Source organism: Chaetodon trifascialis, chromosome 15 (genome assembly GCF_039877785.1).
Source record: "Chaetodon trifascialis isolate fChaTrf1 chromosome 15, fChaTrf1.hap1, whole genome shotgun sequence".
Classification (NCBI taxonomy): domain Eukaryota; kingdom Metazoa; phylum Chordata; class Actinopteri; order Chaetodontiformes; family Chaetodontidae; genus Chaetodon; species Chaetodon trifascialis.
Window position 1 is genome coordinate 20,960,445 of NC_092070.1, and position 27,929 is coordinate 20,988,373.

The 27,929-nt window shown below is 44.4% G+C and overlaps 1 protein-coding gene across 2 annotated transcripts; it reads right to left on the reverse strand.

Moving 5' to 3' along the window:
* Window positions 1-322: 322 nt before the first annotated feature.
* LOC139342951 (SH3 and cysteine-rich domain-containing protein 2-like) lies at window positions 323-25,090 on the reverse strand. 2 transcript variants are annotated; one of them, XM_070980279.1, is made up of 11 exons: window positions 24,487-25,090; window positions 16,378-16,726; window positions 15,085-15,179; window positions 12,209-12,293; window positions 9,821-9,936; window positions 8,757-8,826; window positions 8,463-8,545; window positions 8,271-8,359; window positions 5,988-6,039; window positions 4,620-4,757; window positions 323-2,693 (listed from the first exon to the last, which is right to left on the reverse strand). In XM_070980279.1, exons 1-11 carry the CDS (start codon window positions 24,571-24,573, stop codon window positions 2,595-2,597), a joined length of 1,263 nt encoding a protein of 420 aa, XP_070836380.1. In that variant the 5' UTR covers window positions 24,574-25,090; the 3' UTR covers window positions 323-2,594. The 2 variants fall into 2 exon arrangements, with proteins under 2 accessions (XP_070836380.1, XP_070836381.1); XM_070980280.1 differs by lacking the exons at window positions 8,757-8,826; window positions 9,821-9,936 and having other exon boundaries at window positions 24,487-25,061.
* Between the last annotated feature and the right edge of the window lie 2,839 nt (window positions 25,091-27,929).

A 27,929-nucleotide genomic window follows, 5' to 3' on the forward strand; every position in this document is an offset into this window, starting at 1 on the left:
TTTTCTCAATTTCTGAATTCTCCCTCCAGCAGTGCCATTACATGATATTTATAGTGCAGCTGTGTTTTGAGCATCATTCTGGCATTCCTCTGTGCACAGCAGTGTGTGTTTGTGGATGGAAGATGGTGCATTATGCACGGACGTCACTGCAACTTGCCATTAAAGTGGCCTTATTTAAGAGCTCATCGCAATTTGGGCTAAATAAGCTGTGAATGTGTGCACAGATATAGAAAAACAGCCATTGTCGTACAGCCATCATCCATGCAGGAGGCTTCAGTGTGCATGTCATGACGCAGACTGCACACATGAAAAGGGCAGAGGCTGTTTTGTAAAGATCTTTTATTGAGGTATGCGGCCAACCAATGAATCTGGATACATCCAAACACATCACACACACTTTACATTTTGAATTCTCAAAGGTGTGAACATGTGGCGCTACATAAAACTAGGCGCAATGCAAGATAACAAACATGGGTAAAACCTTAAATCCAGTTCTGTCTAACACGGTTTTTTTTTTCTCCAGGATGGTTGCAGCTGTGCAATTCTCAGTTTTTTTTTCCATCTCTGATATTTTTTGAAACATCTGACTCACAATGACGAACCATCAGCCTGAAGAGCTCCACGGTGAAGTGACTGAAGTATGACAGCTAGCACTACGAAGGAGATACCTCAACGAAAAGGATTATTCAGATGACACAAAATAAAGTGCTATTCTTGTTATTACATGAAGACAAGCTTATTTCTCACAGTCTCTAAAGGCTTTCACATATATTGAAATGTAGACTAAAGAAAGGTCATAATAGCTAGATCTCTACGCTCTGAAAGAAGACATGAGTTAAATTATTTCTGAGTTTGCAGCACCATCGATCTGCTTCCTGTGCAGACTCCTACATGGCCCTCGTGTGCGTGCATCCTCTCTCTGGAACCAGGTCCCCTTTTAAAGAAACGCATCAAAGTTGTTGAATGAGTAGCGGACGAGCGAATCGATGGAACCATCAAATGTGCACCGACACAGAAAAATAAAACCTTCACTTTATGTCATAATTGGCCAGTCTCGTCAATACAGTGAGGACAAGGGAGGCCAAACAGGGAGCAGAAGACGGAGGCGACAGGCTGACATTTGATCAACGATGACTCGTGCACCCATGGGTACAACACTACCTGCATGCACACACTGAGTCATGACGGTTCAGCGCTGATGTCACTCCTCTCACTGCACCTCCTCCTCCCTCTGTTTTCCTGTGTCCTCCTCCGAGCTGTCAGTGAAACTTAGACTCCTTGTCACGGTCAGAAATATCCCCATTGTGCTGTTGTTTTTCTGGCAGACTGGCTGCGGTTTATTTCCCGCTGTTCCAGCTTCTAGTGATGTTAAAATGCTGTGCAACACTTACAGCACCTGCTGCGGCTCTTCAGCAGGTCTGCGGAGAAAGCGACCCTTTCATGCCAGCTGAACTCCTTCATGTGCGAGCAGGGGAACAGCTCCCGCTACTTGTCACTGATACGCTTGAGATTCTGACACTTCTTCTTGCCGAGGACCGTCCTACATCCTTGACAGACTTGCAAGTTTCACGCCCCCTCCTTTTGATTTCTCCTGCATCATCTTTGCTTAGAAAAGCAAGAGAACAAAAAGTCATCAACAAGATACATTACAACAAAGTGAATTCCTGGAAGTTTAAGTTCCTGTTTTGAGAGCTGAAAAGGTTGTTTTGCAAAATGTGTTGAGTCTGCTAATTAAAAGATGTCGAGCCATATTTCCATTGTTGTTTTATACTGGAAAAAGTCTGGGGAAGAAAAGTTTCCCGTGAAAACGTCGCCAGAGCCTCCAATTTGCCTTTGAAACTCTTCTCACTTCTCAAGTTGGCGGGCGCAGTTAGAACTCAGCCCGACGCTGCTGAGGATTTTCGGATCGCGCGCGCTCCTTTCATCTGATTCTCCGGTCTGCCTGAGTGGCAGCAGCTCTCTCTGGCTGGCAGCGGTTGTCCTTGGCGAGTGCCTCGTTGTCACGTACCAGTCTACATGACGCTGATATCAGAAAGCAGACCAGAGACCCTGACATGAGCAGATAGGGATGAGAAATACGGAGTGGGTAGAAACAAGAAAAGGACACTGACAGAAGCATCATGTTCCCATTACAGGACTCAGCCTCCTCCCACGTTGCTAGACATCTTTTTGACGAGGAAAAACTAAATGTGAACTGGCATCCAGCAAGCATATTTAAAGCATTTTTGACTTGTGCACCCTTTTTTTTTTAACTATACGCTGATTTTTGTATTGCAATGATAAACCTACAGTAGTTCCCTTCTAAGAGCAGGATTACTCCATAACTGAACGCTCTATTAAAGACTATTACATACAGTAAACCAGCTCAAGTGGAAACCTTGTGTTCATCGAGGGCGGTGGTTCCCGCTCTTTGTAGAAATGTTGTCCAGTTTATCTGCATTTGGTTTGAGTCAGTCAGGGCTGGTTGTGGAGGCTGCGGCTGTTGTGCCGAGGGGAGAATGGGGGAGGGGGGGTGTTGATAGTTTAAAGATGGGCGCGCCCCGGGGGGGGGGGGGGGTGCAGAAGTGGTAAGACGGTGATGTGAGCACAGAGGCTCAGATCTCCTCTATGGAGTCAGCTGGGACCAGGCCTCTCTTCTTCCCGCTGCTCAGCTTCAGAAACACCTCGCCGTCTTCCAGCTTCCCCACACAGATCTACAGGGACGAGAGGGAAACTGAGCAGCTCTGTTTTTGTAAAGGAACAGATTCTGGAGCATAGGACCAGATTTACCTGTCAAAACTTAATTTAAGGAATTCGACTCATAATAAATCTTCAAGCACACAGAGGAGCATTCAGGTAACTGCAAACATGTATAGTCTTATCATTCTCTTGATATGTGGATGTGAATGAACAGGCTGACAGTGAATGCCTGCAGATATTCGATGTCATTCATGCTTAATTTGCATTTGCATTGCTTAATTTGGCTTAATCAATATCAAATATTAGAAAATGGTGAGGTTAAAAAATGAATGCAAAATCAAAAGTGGGAAAAAGAGGAAACTCAAGTTTTGGGTGTGTGGGGACAAATATTATTATCATATTTTATGGCTGAAAGTCTGTAAAAACTGATGATCCTTATAGTGTCGACACACGGACACAAAGATCATTTTGGTGCCAGTCTTTTGATCACGCGCTGTAGTGTAAATTTTTCTAACAGATATGTGATGATGTCTTATATTCACTGGAGAAATGGAGTGTAGTATTATAATCAATGGTAGCAAATGACTGAAGAAGATAGATTTGTTGAGCCTTATATTATAGTAGCTCTGATGAAGTGTGTTATTGTGATGCACTGCCCTCAGAATGACACCTGGCCACAGCCGATACACTGAGCACGAATCTGTGATGCACTGAGACGGAAGGGGGAGTGATCATGGATATGACGGAAGGAGAATGCTCATGGTCTGAGATTTGAGGACAGTGTTCGTTGCCCAAGATTTTGAAACCCCCCTTCCTCGAAGCCCCCTCATCTTGAAACCCCCCTTCGTGGCCTTGTAGGTGTTTGGGCAGCTACTGCTCCTGAGATTTTGAAACCCCCCTTCGTGGGGTGTGCAGGCGTTCTGGCAGCTGCTACTGTGTGTGACCTAACATAACCTCACTGTCCTGAAGTAACCTTAAAGCATATATTCTTTATAATTATGTGTTAACTATAATCACTGATGGATTGAAAGTTGTCACGATCACTTTATGTGCACTTAATAACCAAAGTACTGTTTTCATGCTTTTTGTTATACACTCTGTGCCTGCAATGAAGTTGTAAACTTTTACCTTAAGTATTAAACAAAAAACAAAAGATAATGATGTAATTTGGGAGGAATAGAGAGAAAAATAAATTGACTGCCTCCTTGGGATGCACCTTTAATGTAACGATGCAAATCTGGGAAAGGTAGGTGATATTAAGGTCAGGGCAGTTGCCCTGAGATGACCTTACGGTGTAAGATGAGAAGCAACTCATAAAAAACAAAAGATGCCCACGGGGCGTGGTAAACACCTAGCTGAAGTGTATAAAAATAGAGCACTGACCACTGTACTTCGGAGCTCGTCAGGATTGCACTTTTTGTGTTTCTGAGCGTGTTCCCCTTTATTGTGCACAATAAAGTATTTTTGCTTATCGGACTTCTGACTCCTGCAGAGTTTCATTCTCACCGGACTCTTATCGGACTTCTGACTCCCGTCTTATCGGACACCTTTTTCGATTCTTTTTCATTTTTATTGGACATCCTCTATTTTATTCGATACCCTTTAACTTTATTGGATTTTTACAATTTTTATCTTTATTGGGCATTTTGTTAAAAAAGAAGGATTTCTTTGAAAACAATTGGACGGCTATTTTTGAGTGTTTTGGGCCTGTTTGTGGTTTGTGCATTTGGCCTTCACAATCCACCACAGCGCTGACCAGGATGTATCCTGCCTCTCACCCAGTGTGAGCTGGGATGAGCTCCAGCCTCCTGCTACTCTGCACGGGATAAAGTGGGAACCACAAATAGATCGATGGAATCTCATCATCCCAAAGTGTCGGAATAGTTTGGGGTATAAACGTAAATGAGTGAAATGGAAAAGAAACAGTATGATCAGCGTACCTGGGATTCCCTCACGGCCATGTGCCCTCTCTCTCGGTTGCCGGGAAGACCCTGAATGACCCTCCAAACTCTCTCTCCTGGCCGAACCCTCTGCACAAAGTTGGCGGGGAAGAAGCCGACTCTGTCGCCGCTCTTGCCCTGAAAAGCACAGAACAAAGAGGCGTTTTTGTCTTCTCCTTTCTGAAAAGTAATGGGAAATTAGAAACAAAATGAGGCAGACGGCAACGCACTTCCTCACATTTCTGTCTGCGCCGTGAATCACTGCGGCTGCAGACACAAGCGTACGAACAACAGAGGAAGGCGACACACTGGAATTACTCTAATTAAGGTAATATTTGTTTTCAAATCCGAACAAGAAATTGCTTCACCTCAATGTCAGATTTGTTTCATGTGTGCTTAATGGCCCCTTGTTTGCTGGAGAAAACAGATGATGTTTGATTGAACCGTATTATGCAGCATATTTCACTGTGTGCTACCTTCTACCTCAGGTTTTTATGTGTTTATTGAAGTGATTCACAAGCTGTACATTAGTCATCAGCAGATGATTCACAAATTATACATAATTTAAAGGTTCTTTGGAACATCAGTGTTGATTGAAAGTGTTTTTTGACATAAAAGAAGTGGATGTTTCTACCTTGACGTCACTCAATGGTTTGTGGACTATCGATTTCGAGCCAGAAGTGACGATATGGACGCGAGGGAGACGCAAGGAGCAATGCTAGCACTGGCTAGCTAGCTTGGTTAGCTGGGTGCATCCGTAATTTGTCTTTAGGGTCATTTTCTAATAAACTTCTATACAATCAGACTTCTTTTTGCAACCCCTTGCTGGCCATTAGAAAGAATGCAGGTTTCAGGCACCTCTGAAGGGCATCACCTGTCAGACCCCAAGGTTTTACTGCTTTTACACAGTCTATGGCTACATAAATACTGGTCCACTGAAGTCAGGCAGCGTCTGCTCTTCAGTTAAGTCTGTGTGCATCTTCCTTTTTTTGTGACTGAAACACACACACACTCTCAGATGCACATTTATTTCCATTGGGAGCGAGTGAAGCTCATTACAGACTCAATAAAGACCTCTTTCAGTTTGCAAGACTAGTCAAGTTCATTACGTTAAACTCTTGGTAATTTTCGGAGAAAATGATGTTCTATTTCTGTCTGTGGCTGCCTGCATGTTTATGACAGGCAAAATGGAGCAGGTGTTATGCATTAAAGGCTTGATTTGAAGGCTTGAATTAACATAGGTGCACAATAAATTCATTCACACATATTTCTGTACACGCGAATACACAAAAGCATACAAGAACACAGACACGCACAGTCCAGCACACACAAACATACACAGATGCTTGCAAGTGATTTATTACCCACCTTCCACCACTCTTCATTAGAGTCGTCAGTGACCTGCACCCGATCACCAGGACTAGAGGAGATAACAGAAGAGGGAAGATGAAAAAGGAGGGATGAAAGGGGAGGTGATTGAGGTGGAGAGAAAAGGGGATGGCGGGAGGGGGCGGGGGAGATGAAGCAAGAAAGGAAGAAAAGAGTTGAGTGCGAGCACCAAAGAACATTATCAAAGTGCCACAGAAAGCTGTTGTACCTCCAGTTACAAAGCCGAGGAGGTTAAATGTGAACGAGCCTTTGTGTCCCTCTGCAGACGTGACAGAGCAGCCGACACCGAAGTCATGAGGTCTGCGTGAAGTACGACTCTGCGGCGCCTGCTGCAGTGGCGCAGGCTGGACCTGATCTGCAGCCGGCCCCGGGCTGCATGCTAATGATGCTACCAGTTTTTGACGAGCCTTTTTCCACACACATACACACACATAGTGTACCCTCTGTCCCAGATACGCTGCTGTCCCAATTGCACTTCTGTACGTTGCGTCTCCTGGGTGTCTGCTCTCACTACTGCCCTATATGATCATCACTCAGAAACACACAACACACATAGAGTAAGTTTGCACACAGTTATATAAACTCACCAACTAGGGTGGGACCCATATATCTCAACTGATACTGGCCATCTCTTAAACATGAAAACAATTATTCTGCTCGCTGAGGTTTCTCCCTGGAGCACAGCTACTTGAAAACTAAACGACAAACTGGCTGATGCCTTTTTTAGGTCCCTGCACGCAGTTTGAAGGCATATGTTGAACAGTGGGATTAGCCTAGTTTAACTGATGTCTTTGGGAACAGCAGCTTTGCTCTGAGTCAGAAAAATACACCTTTATAATCCTCCAGTAAGTTTAAACAGCAAAACAAACCCTCACTCTAAAGCGCCTCTAAACCCTTGTCTCACAGCAGATATTTTGGCTTGTCATGGCAGGAAAAGCACAGGTGAAGCTAATTTCTTTAACGATGGCTCAGTTCCATGACGGTGAGCCAGCACGCACAATCCCAGGATCCTGGAACGAGCTCACCTGAATGGAGTACAGTCATCAATTACACCTGTGTTTTTTCCGCTATGACAAGCCAAAATGTTTGGCGTGAAAAAGGTCTGTTACAGCAAACTTCACTCATATTAGCACACGGACTGCGTCTGAAATCACTCCACGTTCACTCTTTCACTTGCTCTCAATATAACAGACATTCAACTGTTTGCTGTTTGTTGATTTTCTTTGCATCTTCATGGACGTCTGCTGCTGCCCGACTGTTGGCATCTATAAAATATGAAGCATTGCATTGTGGCTTTTTTTTTGTTGCACTGTGGGTATTTTTTGTGCCATGCTATACATATAATGGCAGAGAGTAAATGTAATGCACTTTAGAGCAGATAAAGCGTGATTTCAGACTGCAATGGAGATGTGGATGACCTTAATTACCAGCATAGGTGGTGACTGCCGGAATAACTGAAAACACCTGTGTGGGTGTGCAGGGCTTTTAAACAACGTAAGTGCTCATATTTCCTGTAAATCTGTTAATTCTGCATGTTGAATGAATGCATCCAGTTTTTCCTACTGTCGTAATTTGGACCTGTGATCGTCCAAATTACAAATTAGATATTCTGTTTTTTCAAATGACAATCAGTAAACAGTAGTTTTTCTTCTCTGCAGTCCAAAAATGCTTTCATGACTTCTCATATATTGTGCAGTCACACGCACACAGCGACAGCACAGATGGCTATTAACAGTCCCATGGATCTTCCACCTTTGTGAAGGCTGTTCCCGAACCATCCATACACACCTTCGCACACACACCTTGCCCTCATTTCACTGCTCTATCCTTCCTTTCTTCTCTTTCCTCATCCTCCTTCATCTTATAGAGCTTTTACTTCTATATGTGCTTTTCTTTCTCCCATCCTCTCTCTCCCTCTATGCATGATAATCTTCAGCTCTCTGCCATCTTTCCTTACGCTCTTTCATCTCTCAGTTGTTCAGTGTCTTTATCCTCTCCCCTGCTGGGAACACAGCTCAGTTGCTACAAGGGGACAGTGATGGGCTACGAGTTTATAATTAGTCGTCCTTAAGGGCGCCCAGGCACTGTCCTCTGCAGATGGTGGGGACATTTTCATCCTGCAGGAACAACCGGGGCACAACACAGGGAGAGACAGGAACACAGACAAAGCAAACGCACTCATCCACACAATAGGAAAAACACACTACCATGCACGTGCACACACACGCCTGCATGTAGGCCGTCTGCTTGGCTTTTACTCACTGTAGTTCCAGGTCATTCTGTTCCTGAGGCAGAAACTTGTAGAGCGCTACATAGGTGTGGATGGAGTGAACTTCAATGCGCTTGGGCACCTGGACACAGGGAGACACAGGGAGTTGAGACAGAAATACACACTTGAGGAGGAAAACATCAAAGCTTGACAGTCTGCATAGGGGGATTAAAAGGAGGCGGCACCTTCACGCTGCTCTCCTCTGCAGGAGCTTGGCCGCCGCTCTCGTCTTCCTCTTTCTCGATCTCGTTGTCGGGGACGGCGGAGTCTGGAGGTGGTGAGACATTTTTTTTTAGAAGGTGCCACGAAAGCATGCACCCACACATATGCAATCAGGCATGTAATTTTTCCCAGCCAGACACAGTAAATCTCTCTCACGCAGACATGCACAGGTAAACACGACTGCACAGGCACACGTAGGCATGGACATACAGCACATATGTGTGTCCACATAGACACAGACACGCCGCAGTGATTACCCCCTGTCTCCTGAGTTATCTCTTCCTCCATGCTGCACTGTCTCTGCTGACTCTCCTCACCTCCCTCCCCCTTATCAAAGAAGGAAATAGAGAGGAGAAAATAAACTGTTAGCGCGAGGATGTCAAAGACGATGCGTTTTACAGCCGGAGTCAAACTTCTTCTGCTTTGAATTATTCATGCTGCACGGATCAGTAGTTCTCAGTGTTGTAAAAGAACCTGCACACATGACCTACATACTTATGCATGAAAATATTTGGGGGGTTTAGAGAGATTTTCACACTGTTTGTGGGTGCAGTCTGCATCTAATGGGAAGAAGACCGGTATCATCCATAATGCTCCTCATAGATATCCTGGTGCTCAATTGTAAAACTTCTCCATACGCCCAGTTGGATTTAAGTGGGGGACTTCTGAAGGGAAAGGAAACTTTTCATAAGCTTTAAAATGAATTTTCAAGCAGACGTTTGACATTTTCAAAAATATACTCATTGGGTTTCTGGCAGAGTTCGGTGGTACCATGCTATAATATTAGCTTAGCAGGCGGTTAGCTTAGCCGAGCATAAAGACTGGAAATATGAACGTATTCCCACAAAAAAATGGCAACTTGTCTTGTCTGTCTACATATTAAACAACATGTTGTGAGCTGTACAGGGGCTGGTAGTGGGATTTTGTTACCTCCAGACACAGCCAGGCTAGCTGTTTCCCTCTGTTTCCAGTCTTTGTGCTAAGCTAAGCTAACTGTCTCTTGGCTGTAGCTTCATATTTACTGTAGAGACATTAAAGTGGTGTGAATCTTCTCATCTAACTCTCTCGATTTCTAGGAATATTTAATGTTTTCCAACCAATTCTAATATATTCTTAGGTGATTTGTAAAATGCTTACAAGATATAGCAAACTATGAACTAAGGGCTCATTGTGCACTGCTACAAATCACTGCAGTATCTATGGTGTCAGTACTTCACCGGGAAGATGACCAACAGACCAACATTGCTCAAACTTTATGTTTTTTTTTAATCATGGGGTCCAACTGTCCTCTACCCCCGACCACTGGGTGATGATGTCATACCAGGCTGCGTGTTGGTGACTCTGACAAACTGCCAAAACTGGAGCGGCTCATCTGTGCCAAGGACGTCCCGTAGCGCAAGGCGGCGTACACGGGGTCCACACGCATCCGCGCCGCCTCTGAAACCACACACACACACACACACACACACACACACTCATAAAACTCATGCACGCACACACTTCTGTTCACTTTCTTTACAAACGCACATGTAAATTATTCACGCAAAGACACAGCTCTGCACACGCACACTGCAGTTACACTGAGCTTACACTGGGCATCATTATTACTGCGCCTGTGCCAATCTGGAGGAACCACAGGGTCTAAATTTAACTGTAGTAACGCTGTCAGTCCCGGACCAAAGTGACCCACTTTAGGTCTGAGAGAGGACAGCAGCCAAAAGTTAAGGGGACATCAAGACAGGCCAATAAAACTACGAGCTTTGATTTATTTATACATTTACTTATTGGCAGGAGATGTGTGTTAGTTTTAATATATCTGCAGCTGCAGTCGAGAAGAAAGGGAATACGAGATGAGATTTAAAATGTGGAAATCCTCAGAAAGCCTTCATTGCTACATTTGCAGCACGATGGCGGTGCTCGGCGGTATCACAGTACTTCAGAAGTTATAGGATTTAGATTTCCTGCTCCTTTCTCCATCCGGCTCGACAGGAGTCGAACGGAGGCCGGAATGAATTTTCTGCAGGGCCGTGTGTGCGCATGTGTGTGTGCGTGCAGGATAAAGTCGTAATGCTTTCACACTGAAGTCGGTGCCTCCACGCGCTCGTCAGATGGATGAAAGTTTAAACAGGAATGCCAGAAACAGAAATTCTGCAGCACGAATGTCTTTAGCGCGACCCGTCCGAGTGTTTAGGAACGATAAAGCTCATTTGTGCTGACTGGAAAGCTTTGCTCAGAGACTCTATACTCCTCTCCTCTACACAAATAATGATTTCTCTGACCTTCAGCTTTCTTTTCAGTGCAGAGGGAAGCATTCTACACATACTGTGGCTTAATACCTGTCCTCATACCTTTATCAGCCCCACCTTGTGACTTGAGCTTATTTTGAAGCTAAAGCATACAAGAGCAACCACAGTTTGATCAGTGATTAACGTTTTAGTGCTTCTTTCCTAAACCAGCCTAAAACCTGAATCAAAACCTTGTAGTCCTTGTATACATAATATCAATGTTTTTGCTAGTTGTTAGAAAGCTAACCAGATTTTAATTGTCATTGCAAGATTTGAGCTTAGGTTGTTAAATGTTATGTGCTCTCCATAGTCTAATCGCTGCACTCCAGCAGCGATTAGACTCTCAGCCTCATAAATGAGGTCTAATATGAGACAATAAACCGATCTGCCAAAAGGCAGTTGATGGGAAATTGCAGGATTTGTAAATGAATCCATCATAAAAATTGTCATCTAATATTAATATGCATAAACATGAGCTCAGGATTTCACCATGCCTTTTGTTAGCAATAATCATGAGGACACTTTGTAATGTGTGATTGGGAGTTTGGCAGGTTGCAGTCTCAGCTGGCCCTGGCAGAGTCCCAGGCGTCATGGCGCTGAGCTCGGGGTGATGATGGAGCTGTAGGTTAATTGTACTCTGATTCATGGATAGTACAAGGAAGTGGCAGCATGAGGTGATAACCCTGATTCAGCGAGGCGTACTGTACGTGAGATGAAGGACTGTCTCACCTACACAGAGGATGAAGGTATGGCAAAGAAAAAACAAGCTCCCATTCAGGGGCGATGGTGAAAGGAAGAACAAATTCAGGTGCTTTTAGGGCAGCGAGGCTAAAAACAGTCTGTGCTTGTACCACAGCGTTTTAGCCTTCAGCAGGTTCACTTGACAAAGAGACAATAAAGTGAAATGGAAATATCAGATTTCTTTGCACAGCAAGTAAAAATGTGATCTGTATTCAAATCAGTATAGGTAGATGCTATGATGCAGAGAGCTAGCTATGAGAAAATAGGCAGCATTGAAATGTTTATGAAGCTGTAAACATGCACGCTGCAGTCTAAGACATACCCTGCATCAGTCCAAAGATACACAGTACAAATCACAGAGATATAAAAACATGAACATCAGAACTTACAGGGTAAATATTCTTCACATACTTTCAGGGTGCAGAACGTCCACCAGCCTCCAAGAGAAGCTGAATTTGTTCTTCCTCTTTCTATTTTTCCACTTCATGCTCCTCGGTTGTCAGGTGAGATGGAGACAGTTTTATTACAGTACACGCACAAGCACGACACCAAATCTAAAAATAAACCAAAAGGCTAGACAAGAGCAACGTCACAAAACAAAAGCACACAGGACACATGCATAACAATGCACACATGCACTCAAACACGCACGCACGCACGCACGCACCCTCAGGCATGCTCACCTTGGCTTGGTTGAACTTCCTTGACGACAGACAATTGGTCATTGACGAGCATCGGCGAGCTGAAGTTTCGCTTGAACGCTCCAGACTAATGGAGGAGAGCAGAAAGCAGAGTCTTTTTCAGTTTCCATTACTTCCTGTTTATGGGCTGAGCTGATAGGGAAACTGGCTCCATGTGGTGATTTTAGGACATTAATGGAGTCATTTGAAAATCAGTGAACCGGAAACAGGCATGTGAGCCCGCACAGAGTGGCGCACATGCTGCAGTAAAGCTCGTTCCCGCCATCAATTCGCTCGCCGTCTTTGCTGCTAATTATGAACAATGAATTCCCTCAGTCGCTTACTTGTGCGCACATGGCTTCCACACAGGCACAGGCATGTGATGCTGCGTATGTCCACACGTCTGCAATTTCACACTGAATTAAGCACAGTCGGTTTCAGCTAAGATATCGGTTTATCTTTGCTTTGACTTGCAAATGAGCGACTCACTGTGGCATATTATGATGAGGACAGAAACAATGTGCATCAAAGGTGAGTAAGAGATTCCTGGGTTTCTCTGAAGATGCTGAGGTTCTGGTCGGAGGATATTTTACTTTTCATTGCCCTCATCGTTCCCTGAACTCTCCTTCTCTTTGTCTTTGTGCTCCTCTTTCAAATTGCACTGAGCCATCTCGAACGCACAGTGCTCTTAAAAATTTCCAAGTGGCTCTCAGAAGGTCTCATCCCTTGCTGCATGCTAATGTCCTCTGCCCTACGCTAGAGGGTAAACACAAAATCTCTGGCTGAAATCACTCCCAATTTACTGCCTGGTGCACCACACTCCCTTTCTACCACTGCCCTTCATGCAGTGTCCAAATACAAAATGTGGAAAATTCCACAGTGTGTCGTCTGCGGTGTTTTACTTTTTCCTACAAATTCCACTCTGCAAATTGATCCCAAGGTCTGAAATCTCAAATGTCTCTCGCTATTGATTGTTAATAATTATGATTTAGCAAGCACGATGATTTTAGATGCAGCTGAAGAATCAAGTTGGGTTATAAATGTGTATATTCTAATGTTTTTGGCCTCAGAGGAAAGGTGATGTGATTAATGGCTTTGTTTCAGCCACAGCAGCACTTCACATCTCTTACGGAGGGGAAACAGTATTATGCTCTTTAGCAGTATGCATGTGTGTCTCTGCAGTGTGTGTGTGTGTGTGTGTGTGTGTGTGTGTGTGTGTTGATGTAATGGATGGCACAGTGATGAAACATTAAAAAATATGAAGCAATGTGTTCATATCCTCCTGAGAACCGAGGAAAAAAAAAAGAAGCATCTTTCAATTGAATCTTTTTTGTGACTTCCTGCCTCTTTGGAGCTAAAACAACAACTCCCAATTTAGAATTTTGTAAAAATATTTTTAGTTTAGATTTTACAGCATGTCCACTGTGGTGGACAAACAGAACGATTTTACCATCGCACAACGAAATCATAACAGGCTGCCAAGAAAACAAGAACGTCAGTCCATTTTTTAAATGAAACTGAACATTTGGCCTGTATCTTCTGACATAATTAAACATTCATAACATTGCTATTATTTTTCCTAACAAAAAGTTTAACTGAACTCTGACTTTATGATTCCTGACATGTTCACAGACAAGAAAATATTTGATTACCATAGTTAAAAAACAGTATCTTAACAATATTTGTCTTATCTTTTCTCTTTTCCTGGCATCCTGTCTCCACTTCGTCTCAGCATGATAAAAACATTCCCCTCATCCCACCCAAACACATGAGATATCATTGGAAAGACCAGGATGTCCTCTACTGAGCACACCAGGACTTTGTTGGGTAGCTCAAATGAGTCAAAGGATATAGACCAAAACCAAATGTCCACTACAGAGGACGTAAACGAATAGGCTGGGTCTCAGGAGGATATAACTGCACGACACGCTGCTGTCCTTGACTTATATCGAACAATAACGATAGCATGCTCTATTTTCACACTCAGCTGCATGAAACTTAACGGTACTGGTAAAATCAGTGCGATCCAGTTGTCCAACCAGTCCAGATTTATGGTAAAATTACCATGGTAACAGTGTTTCTGTGCAGGTTATTCAAATCATGATTGCAGTCCAAACTGTTATTGTTGCTGGTGTTTTTATAATGGGCCTATTAAAAATGTCTGGGCAGAGTCAGACAAATGGGAGGTCAGACTTGAGGAAGAGAAGCGACAGTGTCTCAAACACTTTTCGTTTGTTTCATTGAAAAGGATATAAAAAGAATATGGCTTCCTCTTTAGTCGAGATAAGTTGTATTTTATGTGGTTTCCTTCAAGCATCCAGCAGCAGGTTAGCTTAGCTCAGCACAGACTGGAAACAGTGGGAAGCTGCTAGCCTGCTAGCCTGCTAATATCTTGTTTGTTTAACGGTTGAATTTGTTGTTTTTCAGGCAACCGGCCCAGAAAGTAACCCAGAGAGAATCCAGCACATAAGCTCCCCTAAAATGGTTAATTTGTCTTCAGTTTTTGCTCACATTAAGCAAACAAGGTTAGAGATGCCAAAAGGCGGATTCTGTTACTTTAGGACGGAGCCAGACTGGCTGTTTCCTCCTGTGTTTGTGCTAAACTGAGCTAACTGACTGGTGGCTGCGAGGCAATTCCTTTATGGATATTTCTCCTTTCATATGGGCCACATCGATCACCACACACAAATGTCACAAATAGGAAATTTAAAACAAATGCAGCACTGAAGATTTTTCCTAAGAATAATAATAATTAAAAAAAGAGACATATTACAGATAAAATGGGAAGCAAACTCAGAGAGTCAGTCAGTGGCTTTGTTGAGGAAAACTACCAATGTCATACACAAGGGCAACATCAAATTCTGCGAGTGTGTTCGCACCTTCCCGTGACACGGCTGCTGCGACAGTTCTGAGGTGCACCACAGGTGAGCGGCCATCTTGCATGTTTTACACCGCAGAGCCTGTTTGGAGTTTCCTGCAGAGAGGGACAGAGAGGCGAGAATGAGAGGAGAGGACGCAGATGAGGCGGCGGCCACGAGAAGAAATACCCAGCGGGCTGCAGAGAGGAAGAGCTAACAAAGCAAAGTGGCCTTCAGCTCATATGAGCAGGTTTCTCTCTGCTCAGGTGGAGAGTGTAATCAAGAGCTGTCCCAGGTTTGTCAAGCTGGCTGTTTGCAGAGCTGCAGCTTCATAATCAACAGCTCCTCTTCCAAAACAGCCTGCAGAGATTGGAAACCAGCTGGAGATGTTTCAATCATTATCGATATGGCATTGACTCATCTTGCTTTTTCATCTTTGCTTTCAAGTGCATCAGTGATAAAAATCCTCTGTGTATTGAGATGTTTTCCCCTGATTTGTTAGGTTATGACAAATCCTCTGGTGACTGCTGTTTTTAACCATTTCTCTTAAAGCTGAGTCTCTTTTTATCTTACAGACCAAAGAGAAAGAGATTTCTGGATTTGTTTCAGATGGGGATCACATCGACAGGTCTGTTATGAGCAGAAACAACAATCAAACAAATTGGATGGCTTGATGAAAGCACGTTTACTTTCACTTTGAAGAGGGAAAATCAATTTTACTTCATCTTAACAAGGAGACAGAGGCTGGACCGTGGACTGGAGAGGAGTAGGAGGCGATGCATTATATAAATAAACCTACAATGCATGCAAAAAACACAGTGGCAAAAGCAGAGGAGGCTGGAGTCTGTAATCGATCATAGTGACAGGAGGCAGGTTTAGCAGAAATGCTAGCAGTGGCTTGTAGTTCATGCAAGCGGCAAATTAGGGATAGAGGCACTCACACATCTGCGCCACAGCCATCCCTGTTAATCTAATGGTTTCTTCACAGCTACAAACACTGAGAGAGCTGCATTGAAGACTTTTGAATCTGATAGCAAGACAGTGTCTTCATCTGCTTCAAGGATTTTTCTTTTAATCAAGTGACTCTATTAAAGTGTGCTACCATGGCTTCACAGGAATTAGATGGATGTATAATATATAAAATATTATCTGTATGTAACTATTTTAAATGCACAACTGGTGATGTCTGCTGCATGAAATGCTCTTCAGTTCGCACTAGAAGGGATGCCACATAAGCAAAGATGGGGAGGCCAGAAAAACTGTGAAACCTGCAGCTAAAAAAAAAGCAAAGAGCATCCAGATTGAACACCTTACCCACTATCATGTGCTTGCAGTGCTGGCAGTTGGTGGGCTTGCGAAAGACATGGTCCTGGAAAGAGTGGGTAATCTGAGGTCTGGAGGGCTTGGTGGGCAGTGATGGGGAAAGGCTGAGAGAAGGGGAGTGGGAGGAGATGGAGGGGTTGGGGCTGAGAGATGGCGAAATGGACGGTGAGCGGTCGCCGACAAGAGGGGAGCCGGGCAGCAGTGGAGGAGACGGAGGCGGCGGGTCGGTAATGAAATCCGGGGGGAGGCGAGCATCGCTGTAGGACCTTTGGAAGAAGTTCTCCACGCTTTTGCTGCGCATGATGGTCTTGAAGGACAGCGAGCGTTTTAGTCTCTGGAGCTGCACACACACATTGACAGAAGCACAGAGAGGTTACACCGCGAATAAACACAAGATAAAGCAAGAATGCTGCGCCACATTAGGGAGCAATAACAAATGTCCAATACGCCCTCAGGACAGCACAGGCAATATCCCGGCATCCATAAACACAACACTCTGCTCTGACCATGCTCTGTAGACCATGAGGAAAGAGGGTGACTCATGAAATGCAATATCACCTCATCAGGAAACAACACATTAATGGCGAAGCTATCTGTATGTTCGCTCCGTGAGACGAAGCATATCCTTCGCACTGTCACATTCAACAGGGTAGCTTGTGCATTTGGCTCATGGTTAAACAAGATAAGCTTTGTCTCTTTGAGAACACCCACGGCCATACATTGAGGACTGCCGTGAATAAATGGTGTTTCCTTGGTAGTGGCGGCTGGGGGGCTACTTCGACTGAAACAAGACAGTTTACACAGCATTATCATTTACCAACAGCCTACCTCCAGGGCTCTTAATCTGACGGAGTCTGCTCATTGGACCAATTGATCCTGCCACAGATTTTCACTAAACATACAGGGATGATGGATCCCTCCTCACAGGGCCAAACTCGCATGCCCACAGCACGGAACAGTTGCACATGCCCTCTCTCGTGTATTGACGTAACCAGTCAAGCCTGTTTCTAGAAAGCTGTATTGACCAAAAGGTCTTAAAGAATTGATGGATGCCGCATTTCAAAAGCTCAACAGACGACAAAACATAACGTCAGTGGCTGTCACGTCTGTAAGCTCTGTCCTCTGCAGCCATCCGGCATTGATTGCCTAGATAAATGCATGTTTCCTGACATTTCCCTCCGGCTACGTGTACAGATGATGATGCTAGTTTCCCGGGGGATAGGCGGCCATTTGTTACCCTGACATGCAGTGGCAGCAGGAGAACAGTGTGAGGGTGTGGTTGTGTCACGGGGGAAGAATGCATCAACACAGACAGACAAGCAGACAGATAATCAGTAGGCCACAGACACCGTGTGCGTACGCTGTCTGTCTGCGCTCGCTCTGCTCAGTGCCAAACATAATCACTTTACAGGGACATGCTGTTTACAGCTCTGCGCGTCTGGGAATAAGATATGAAAACAGTTTGTCCATTTGAGCTTGTGTATGTGTGCACGTAGAGCACGAGAAACAAACGTCTACATCTGCAAGTCCAGGTTTGCACAGTCCACATGCTTCCTGTAAACCTCTATTAGAAATTTCCCTTCGTCTAATTACACTGATGAGGAGAAGCTATGAGACTAGCACAATTCCTTATATTGCTATTATAGCTGTGGGTGCACAGAATAGTGTTTTTCTCTCTGTGTTGTTTCTTATAAAGGGCTTATACATTGCAACTTCAAAAATCATGCAAACACAGTGAGAGAGTATTGTCAGTCTGACTCATTTTAAAGCACTACAGACATTCATTTCTACCGATGGCAGTTAGCATAAAAAGTGATTTCAGTGTTGTTACTTGCAGGGGATGTGCAGCGCTGTGGTGGTTTGGGATAAGTAGACTGGAAGAGATTGTTTAGTAGGTTCTATGGATTTGTTTCAAGATATTTTGCACATATTTAGGGTTCTTGAATTCATTTGTGCTGTTATTTTTATTTGATTTGTTTATGTAATTGAGGCTGATTTACACCAAAGCAAGTTTCCCAGTAGGGACCATGCAGTATGTCATTACTATGATATTACTGAGACTAACCCTGCAAACCCCACCAAGCGTGTTTCAGATGAAGAGGTCCGGCAACCTCATTTTTTTCTAACTCAACACCACCAGATTTTCAGACTTGTGGTCTTCAGCCCAAACTGACGCCGACTTACAACTTTTCCCACAATCCCCAAAGTCCCCAAACTTTGATGTGTGAAATTGCTTCTCCTTTAAGGTGCTTAGAAAAATGAGCATCTGCAATTTTATGACAACTGAACAAACTGCACCTGCTGAAACACGAACAAACGATCTGCAAGCATTAAATGTTACTACCTAACTTTACCTAACATAAGAAGTCCTTCTGCTATGCCTGTGGTATGCATTTTTAAGCTTGTTTGCTAAGGCTGCAATGCTTTGCCGCACATTTTCTGTGCAGCATCACAGTCTTGAGCTGAGCTCTCTCAATCAGAGCAGCAGATGAGTGCCGGCATAACAGCTCCAGCTAGGGCACATGTCTCAATTACAGCTAATCTAATCATCTGTCAGTGTGCGAGCCTAAAAAGCATTCCCATTTGAACATTAGCTGAGAGCGTCATACATCTGAGTCAAAGCCAGTGTGATACCACGCTGAAGTCAGGTCATCAGAACACACAGTCTCCATTCATGTGCGTGAATGTCTCACATGAATTCCTGCGACAGGTGAGATACAGATATCGTTAGAGATGATGCAGAGTGAACCGAGCTTCACCACAGATGACACCCTGGTTGTGATTAAGATCTGGTCCCATTTGTACTATTCATCCCCTGTAATCTCATGACAACATCTGTCAAGTGCAGAGGGAACTGCTTCAGCCTTCTTTCATTTATCTTCTAAATGTACTTCTGACAAGTATTGAATGAAGCCTTTTGACTGCAGAAATAATGCTTCTCTCAAAACAAACATGTGGGTTCGGTTTACGTTGCTGATGTTTCTGTCTCAGCAAATTACTCACATAATTCACAAATGACGCACAATGCCACGCAAAATGCATAACGTTACCCACATTTACCTGCACCTGCACACTCAATATTCTTCAAGCAGCAACAAACACACTGCTGCAGATCTTTACTGAGCTCTGTTAGCCTCCAAAAAGCCCATAATTCACACATCTTCAATCCATATACCGACCCCCAGCCATTCTCACATGTAGCCAATTATGTCCCAAATCAATACTCCATAGAGGGACAGCAGGGTTTGAGCAGACATAATTCAATAATAAAGCTTTTATTTCATCCAAATATGCGGCTCTTCCTCCCTCCCATCAGAATTTAATGGGGCTGGAAGCAAGGCTGAGATATGTATGGGATGGTCCAACCCGTCCAGAAGCCAAGACTGAACTACAAAGGCTTCGTCCCGCTGGGAATGCGACCATGAATGCAGCTTGTGGCCATAATATGCTTTAATGTGGACTATTAAAAATAGTTCACCTTGCTGAAAACATTTCAAATGGAAAAGCTTCCCCAGTAAGTCCAGCTGTGTCTTCATTCAGAGGCAGTAAAGGTCAAAATATACACTCTCATCTGGAATTTGGTGGAAAGGTCTTGGTGTTGGGGTCTGCACCGCTGCATCTTCGCATCTGTCTCAAAACAACAGATAGTCACATCATCTTATGCAGAGAGCGGCCAGGTGTGCATATTATGAGTTACAGCTGAGAGATTTGAGCTAATTCTTTTCTCCAATTTCCTCAAATTTCTACTTCCACTGTTATCTGTGCTCACTCGTGAATTGTGCCTGTCACCTCTGTGCTGTCAGAAGCATGCAGCAGAAATTGGGAAAAAAAAACACCCACTGCATCAGATATGAGTAACCTCCACTCAGTGCCAAAGCTGGTATTCAACAAGTGTTTGTACGTGACCTAAAAATGCAGTATTTTACTCTCTGTAGCCACTTTGAAATCCTCCTCAGCTTCACGCCCGCCTTTATGGGCTTGCTCTATTAAAAAGTGTGCACAATTAGTTTTTTTTGCTGTGGTGAACGTCACCACATCCGTCCTTGTTCCAAGTGAGGATATTTCAGACTTATGAAGGATAACCGTGCTGTGGAAGACACAGTTTCCCGGCTCAACTCAATTCTAGGTCATCAGCAGAATATGTGGTGACAGAGGAAATGATCATCCTCAGGTACACGACGTATTTAGGGATATAATTATTTACACCTTCACTGTGTGGTATAATGTAAAACTGAATTAAGGGGGCAGGAACAAGCTCTGATTGAACAGACGCGAAAGGACAATCTGAAGGTTTTATTATAGAGGAGCAAAAAATTGCAAAAATCTCAGTGAGAGAGCATAAAATTACACATATTATAAAATGTGTGTAAAGCGTTCAAACAGCCTTGGTTATCGTTACAAGGAGGACACTGAACCAGCGCCATGTCCAAACGTTTCCCGTCTTGGCTAAAGTTATTATGCCCGACAGGCTGGCAGATTCCCACTTGAATACGAGATAAGAGATGCATAATCACAGGCTTGATGCCATCATTCTGTCCCCACAGCACATGCATGCACACACACAGCACACACACTCATACACCACCCCCTCCCATCTTACTCTGTGATTGTTTAATGGAGGAGAATCTGTGGGAAATAGTAGTTTGGATTACAACTGCTTCCCTCGCTGCAGCTCAATTCCACGCCCACATTCAGCTGACCCTCCATGCCGCTTTGCCCGGGCAACTCATCACCCACCAATTTTCACTCATCCAGCCAATCACTGTTCACACACAACACCCCGAGCACGACACAATAGCTGTCAGACTCCCTTTGCCCTGTCTGTTTCTGAACGAGCATCGATGGCGACAAACAAATCTCCCTAACGGATACGTCTCTTCCCCTCGTCAGCGGCACACAAATAGATGCAGCCAGTTATGGAGTGTCCACTGTGTCGACGGTTCACACCTTCTCCTGTGGTGTCACATCAATAAACATCACAGCAGTGAAGGTGTTACATTAATTAATGAAGACCTTGGCCCACTTCAGCCTCCCTCCTCGACTCGTCCGAGTCGCTCAAATCTGTGACATAGAAAGTGCAGTGATAGTTGATGAAGTGTGATCGGGATTAACTCAGTGATTAAATTTGTAGTTATTTCCTGTTTTATGTTGAAAGAGCCTCTCCTCACGTGTCGTGTTTTGTTTTACTTCCTGCCTTTGTTTCGCGCCCACCTGGTGATTGCAGATTAGTTTCACCTGCCCCTCGTTAATCTTCCCTCTCTCGTGTATTTAATCAGTGTGTGCATTCCCTCGTTCTGCTGTCAGGTCGTCTGCGCTTTTTCCCTTGTCCTGTATTTACTTCCCGCCTGTGCTTTACCAGTTTGTTATTTTGGCAATTTGGTAATTAGTATTTATCAGCATGATACAAGAGTATCAACTGCCAGATAGAGCAGAAAAACCACCTTTTGTTACTGCTAAAGCTATTTTGCTCTGGATTGAGCTACAATGACTCGACACACTGAGCTCAAGTGTTCGGATGAAGCAGAGTGAAATATCTCCTTGACAAAACAGCTGAACTTCTCCACAAACTGTATGCTGTGTGATTACGTGTTACAAGTTCTCATTTTCACACTGTAGGCAACGCCAGTCACCTCTTATCGCTCTGCCGGCTGTGAGTGTGCTTAAGCGCTCACATTGAGAGAAGATTGGATGTGAAGCATCCAAAGGGGACACGTGGATGAATTGTGATTTCTCTCATCACTCTATGGGCAAGCTGACAAAGGTGCCAGTCTAAAAAAACAAAAAAAACATGGTGTTGTTGTAAGTGTGCTCATCTTAGGGGGAAAAGAGGTTTACTTCTGCACTTCTATCACAGCAAAAGCTCCCAGAGCATCAACAGCCCGGAGATCAAACAGCTCTCAACAAAGAGCGACACTACTGGCTGATGATTGCTGCTCTGGCATCTCATGTGCTCCACCGCTCACATCTCTGCCGGCCTTGGCGATGAACTGCGGTACATTGTTGGGAGCCAGGGACAGCGTCCACGCTTCCCTTCCTTTTAATCCTCTGGCACCGTTTTCCTCTCTTCCTGATCTCTGATATCCATCTTTGCTGCTGGTGGTTTTCAAGGAGCATCTGTTATCTCTCTCTCTCTCTCTCTCTCTCTCCCTGTCATCCTTATCTAATTAAAAACACCACGGACTCGTGTGTCTGATTTGATTCCTTCAAAAATTACACCCTGTGGCAGATTTTTTTTCTTTCATTTTATTTTAGGAATGGGTTTGATTAAGTGTGTAAAACAGATATGGGTGGAGTATCGATGTGTAGGATTTTCAGCCTCCGGCGGCCACACCTGTGCACAGCAGAAATAAACTGACATTCACATCAATATTCTCCTACAACAGTCCTTGATAAGACTCTTATGGGGTCGTGAATTCACATTGACCTTCCAGTGGCAGGGACCTATTAAATCCATGCATTTAAAGGAAGTTCAACAGTGTTACGATTAATCTTTCACCTGAATATCAAACATCTGTACGAGGAGCACGAGGGCTTAAGGTTAAAGGGAAATCTATTCTCACTCAGAGCCCTGGAATTCAACCGTAATTGATTGTGAGAGCAGAGGGAGATGAGGAACCAGGCTGGTGACTGAATGACCAGCTTGATTAGTGTGTGGTATTAATGGTTGCGATGTGGTGAAGCCGGTGCAGCCAATGAATCATATGAATACCAATCAGTCCTCCTTGGCACAGAATATCACTCAATAGCTTTAGTGGCAGCCAGAGAGGCGTGTGGCACTGCAGTGGGCCGCACAGGAGAGAGAGAGGGGCGATAAAATGGCTCACAACAACGCCGACATTCATACTTCTCACAGAGCACATGAAATATTTAGATGAAGCACAGAGGCAGTCCGCTGGTGGGGGATCTGACTGCGCTGCGCAGGAGTGTCACTTTGCTTCAAACATGTCCACAGCGTGCGTGTGTGGGCGGAGGAGGCATGAGGTGGAGACAAAGACTCAGCTGAGGGAAAGTCTTATCAAGTGTTTGGGCCTAATGAATCGAGGGTCCTAAAAGCCTTCCATTATAAAAACAGGCATTGAGAAAGCTTTCACAGCTCCGGCGCTTGGAGACCAGCTCTTGAAATCTTTGTTTATGCAGTCATCTCAGCAATTTAAATGGAATCATAAGGGCGCTTTGTAAGGACACTTGAGGCCAAGGCAAGCCCATACTGTTCAGTTAGAGGATCTAGTTCTGTATGTAAGCCACAAAATGCATACATGAGTAAATGTGGCCATTTATGCTCTTTACAATATAAACTCTCTTGCAGCATAGAAGAAAAGGTCGTTTGACAGTGTGTCAGTGTCAGACTTTCTCAGTGATCATCAAAAAGACAATAATGAACACATTTAAATGTGACCATTCTTCTGTTCATTTAAATGCATATTATGAATTAATAGTAAACTTAAATCCACAAGACCCCATAAGGTAAACCCTTAAATTTTAGGTTGAAGACTTGGGTTTAGTAGTGGTTATGGTCCGGGTTGGAGTAAGTGTGCAGGAAATGAATGAAAGTCAATGTGATGTCCTCTGAAGTGATGGAAACAGGACACTCTCTCTCTCTCTCTCTCTCTCTCTCTCTCTCTCTCTCTCTCTCTCTCTCTCTCTCTCTCTCTCTCTCTCTCTCTCTCTCTCTCTCTCTCTCTCTCTCTCTCTCTCTCTCTCTCTGTGTGTGTGTGTGTGTGTGGAAGCGGTCTGGAGACGTAGAGCGAGAGGGGGAGACAGAGTGACATCAGAACTTACGTGTGAAGTTACACCTAGTGACGCAGCCGTGATGAATACAACTGCAATTGTGAAGTGTTGTCATCAATATTACGTAAACCGCTGGAATAATACAGGTAGAACACAAAACTACAGCAGCACAGGTAAAAAAAAAACCCGAGAAGAATCTGTCTTCTTACTCAGTCTGCGACCATTTTGCTCTCCGTACGCGGAACAAACTGCTCTGCAAAGTTCGCTGCTTGAATCTGACTGTCTTATTTCTCCTGGTTACAGAGATTGAAAGGTGATTAGAGATGAGCGCGCTCACTGTCCGGAGCAAAGCTCGAAAGTGCGGGTACTTGCCTTTGATGACATCGGCTGGATGGACATGGTGCTTGGAGAGCGCTGGAGCTGCGACTCGCTCTCCATCTCGTTGTTCTCAGTCATCATTGATACCGTGGTGGAAAGAGTCGTTCAACAATAAAATAGAATAAAACACTCTTAACTCCTCAGACTGTGTCCAGACGGAAGGAAATCTCCGGCTTTAGTCATACAAAAGCTTGAGAAAGTGTGCCAGATCCACATCACAGGGATTGGTGCGCGCTGCGAGGTGGACGCCTTATGGCCATTTGCTCTCCACACACCAGTTGCAAGCTTTTAGATTGATTAAACAGTTTCTAAACACTCAAGCATACACCAGTTTGTATTTCGCTCATGCCATGCATGGACACGCATCCAGGAAAGGGATGAGCCGAGTGGATGGGTAATTGTATCGTCCCTTGATGCGCATCGCTCCAATGTGGCACAATTCCGTCCTACAGATGCAAAAACGTTTAAAATCAGACATCGATGTCAAAATATCACATAAATATGACTAGATCCAAGCAAAGCTGGTGCTCTAAAAGGCACTGACTGGCTGTAAATCCAAAGCGAGCTGTGCCTCTCACCGCCGCACACACTTAAATTTAAGCGCAATCGGAGGCACGCCTTTCCGTGCGTCTGAGGCGCATGATTGGGGCAATTTTTACAACTCTGCCAGAATCCATTTAGACCGAATCGGGATTCACGCTCGTGGGCGGGGGCTCGTTGGAAGACCAAATATAGAATAGCTCACTATCCGCAAACAGAGAGCTGTATTTGTCTGTGAGGCGATGAGCGTCTGTCATAAAAGCAGGATGTTCTCTCTTCATTTTCCCGCCTGGCTCCTGCATGTTGCAGCCAAAGCCGCACCTGTGTGCACCTGTTTTACTCTACTGTTGTAATTGCTCATTGGTATTAGTTTCAAAACAGGTAAATGATTAGATATTATTGATAATTAGAATATTGCCTATCTGTACATACAGTATCTGCCTGTAGTTCATGAGGCAGCAGGCTGTGCCGTCATTATGAATCAGCGTCAAAGTAATGTTTAAGTAATGAAAGAAGTGGGTGGTGGGTGAGGTGGATTCATCTTCTCTGGCAGAAAGTGACCTACATGGGATGAGCTGGACTACTTTCAGGTCGTTTTTAAGCTTTGGAGAAACTAGTTTTAAGGCGTACTTTTACTGTGATCATTCATCCCTTGTCATTTGTCCTCTCGGCCTCCAGAGATGGAGCTCCAGCAGGGTCGGTGGGATTTGTTTAAAGCAGCTTCGATGAGACCAAATAATTGGTACCTCTGATTTCTTGTGCAATCTCATTTCCTACCTGGTTTTACCAGCCTCCCGGGGTGGGTGTCTGCTGACCGCCCCCTTCAGAGCACATACTCTTCGGATGAGAAAGAATGAAGAAATAAAGTTGTGGTCACAGCCTCTGATTTCTGAATTAACCCAATGAAGGGAAAGCTAAGGTGGTACATGGTGTTTTAAATTGAGTTCTATGCTGATACTGCACATTTCACAGCGTGACAGAGAGGCAAGACTTCTAAATGTGATTAAAGTGTCTTTTTTCCCTCTCTGCGCTGCATTATTTCACCTAAGCCTGACATCAAAGTTTGCTCTAAGCTGTCAGAAAGTCTTCAGGCGTGGGTGTGTGGGAGAGAAAAGGGGAAGACAAAGGGAGAGAGCCTCTGCTATCACATTAATTATTGCTTCACTCAGAGCCGCGGCGCAGCAGATAGCGGAGTGACTGCTGAAAGGAACACTCTGCCAACAAAAGCCAAGTCAAAAGTCAAAAATAAACAGAAGCACAATGTCTTGGTGGGGCGGTGCGCAGCGAGCTGTGATTTGATCCGTCTGTGTTCCGATGCAGAGCACACAGAAGAGCTGCTGAAGGAGACAAACACACAGACATCATTTAAATTTTCCCTCTGAGCCGCCCACCTCTCATCCTACCCCAGGTGCTGGAACACGGCTGCTAAAAATGAACATTAAGACGGGGGTGAAAACACACGCATCTCTCAGTGATTTACAGGCGGGGCAACCGAAATGAGTCCCGCGCGGCGGAAGACAGAGCCCAGCCGTGACAGCGGGCGTCATGGTGCGGTCACAGGCCCGGAGCTGCCGCTCTTCACCGGGATAAATTGATACTGATTGTTCATCTGTGCTTTCACCTCAGACATGCGAGCACAGACGAATATGGAGTCTTGACTCGGCATGCAGTGTCCCATGAGCTCCAAAAGTCTGTCAAACCTGCAGAGTGACATTTGAAACTGCAGACACGCGTCCCATAAAGGCTGCGCTCTTAGGATTTCTTGCTGTTTGCACAAAAGAAGAGCAAAGTGACACTTGTGCTAAGTCTCTCAGTGATTTGCTGTGGAAACTAGAGTTTAAGGTTCATTATTTTGCAAGTGTGTCTTCTTAGTAGTTCAGCGTTACTGCGGTTTTTGCGCTAAATTCAAGGGAATTTTACACTAAACCCGCAGTAACTTTGGACAATGTGCACTTGATTTGCTTAGAGCAGAATGTGGATTTTGTCTCCATCTCTTACACTGGAGGTGCAATGAATGGACATATGGGCACCTGCCAATCATCTTCAGACAGCCCTGGTAAGACGCAAACCTGTCCTGTGGCAGTTTTAATCTCACAGGAGCCAGAGACTCTGCAAACAAGCCCCTGCAGCTTCAACTGAACGAAGCTTTCCACAGTTCCAGTAAAAGTAAGCACGTCCACAAGTGTCTGCTTCCTTCACCTGGGCCCTCTTGAGAAAAAAGCACCACAACAGGAAATCTTCGCATCAAATTCAACATAAGCAGCAATTTTAACAAAAACTGCAAAAGCGATGTTTTGAAAGCTACATTTACAAACCTTAATAATGTAGTCATGTGGACCATGAAAATGACAGTTTTCTCCTTCTCATTTCCACAGACAGCCGTGGACAGCTGCTGAAGAGCTTCACGTGGGTGTTTTTGAGTGAAAAGTTTCCTATTTTGGCCTTTTCTTTCGTGGGGAGAGCACACACGTTAATAAAATTAAGGATGACTGAATGCCATTAAGCTGCTCCAGTTTCACGGTCCTGGTATTGTGACTGCTGGCTCACCGTCACAGCTTACTGGGACAGAGCAATCACTCAGGTTAGTCGTAACACCTGTGCTCTTCCTGCACAGGAGCCCAGTTTACTTCACATCTTCAGAATATAGAGTAACAGGCCTATGTTTCTAATAATGCCCTAACAAACTATTTCTTCAAGCTTTTATTTTCTTTCAGAAAACCAAAATGTGTTTCAGTCTGGGAACTGGTGGTTCACCCCTTTTAGCTGCTGGCTAAAGTAAATCAATTAGACTCATTGGATGGCTAATAGATGCTGAATCCTGCAACCAGCTGAGCGCTGATGTCAGACCAGCAGTGATGGAGTCATTACAACTGGCTCATCGCTGCCATCTGCTGCTC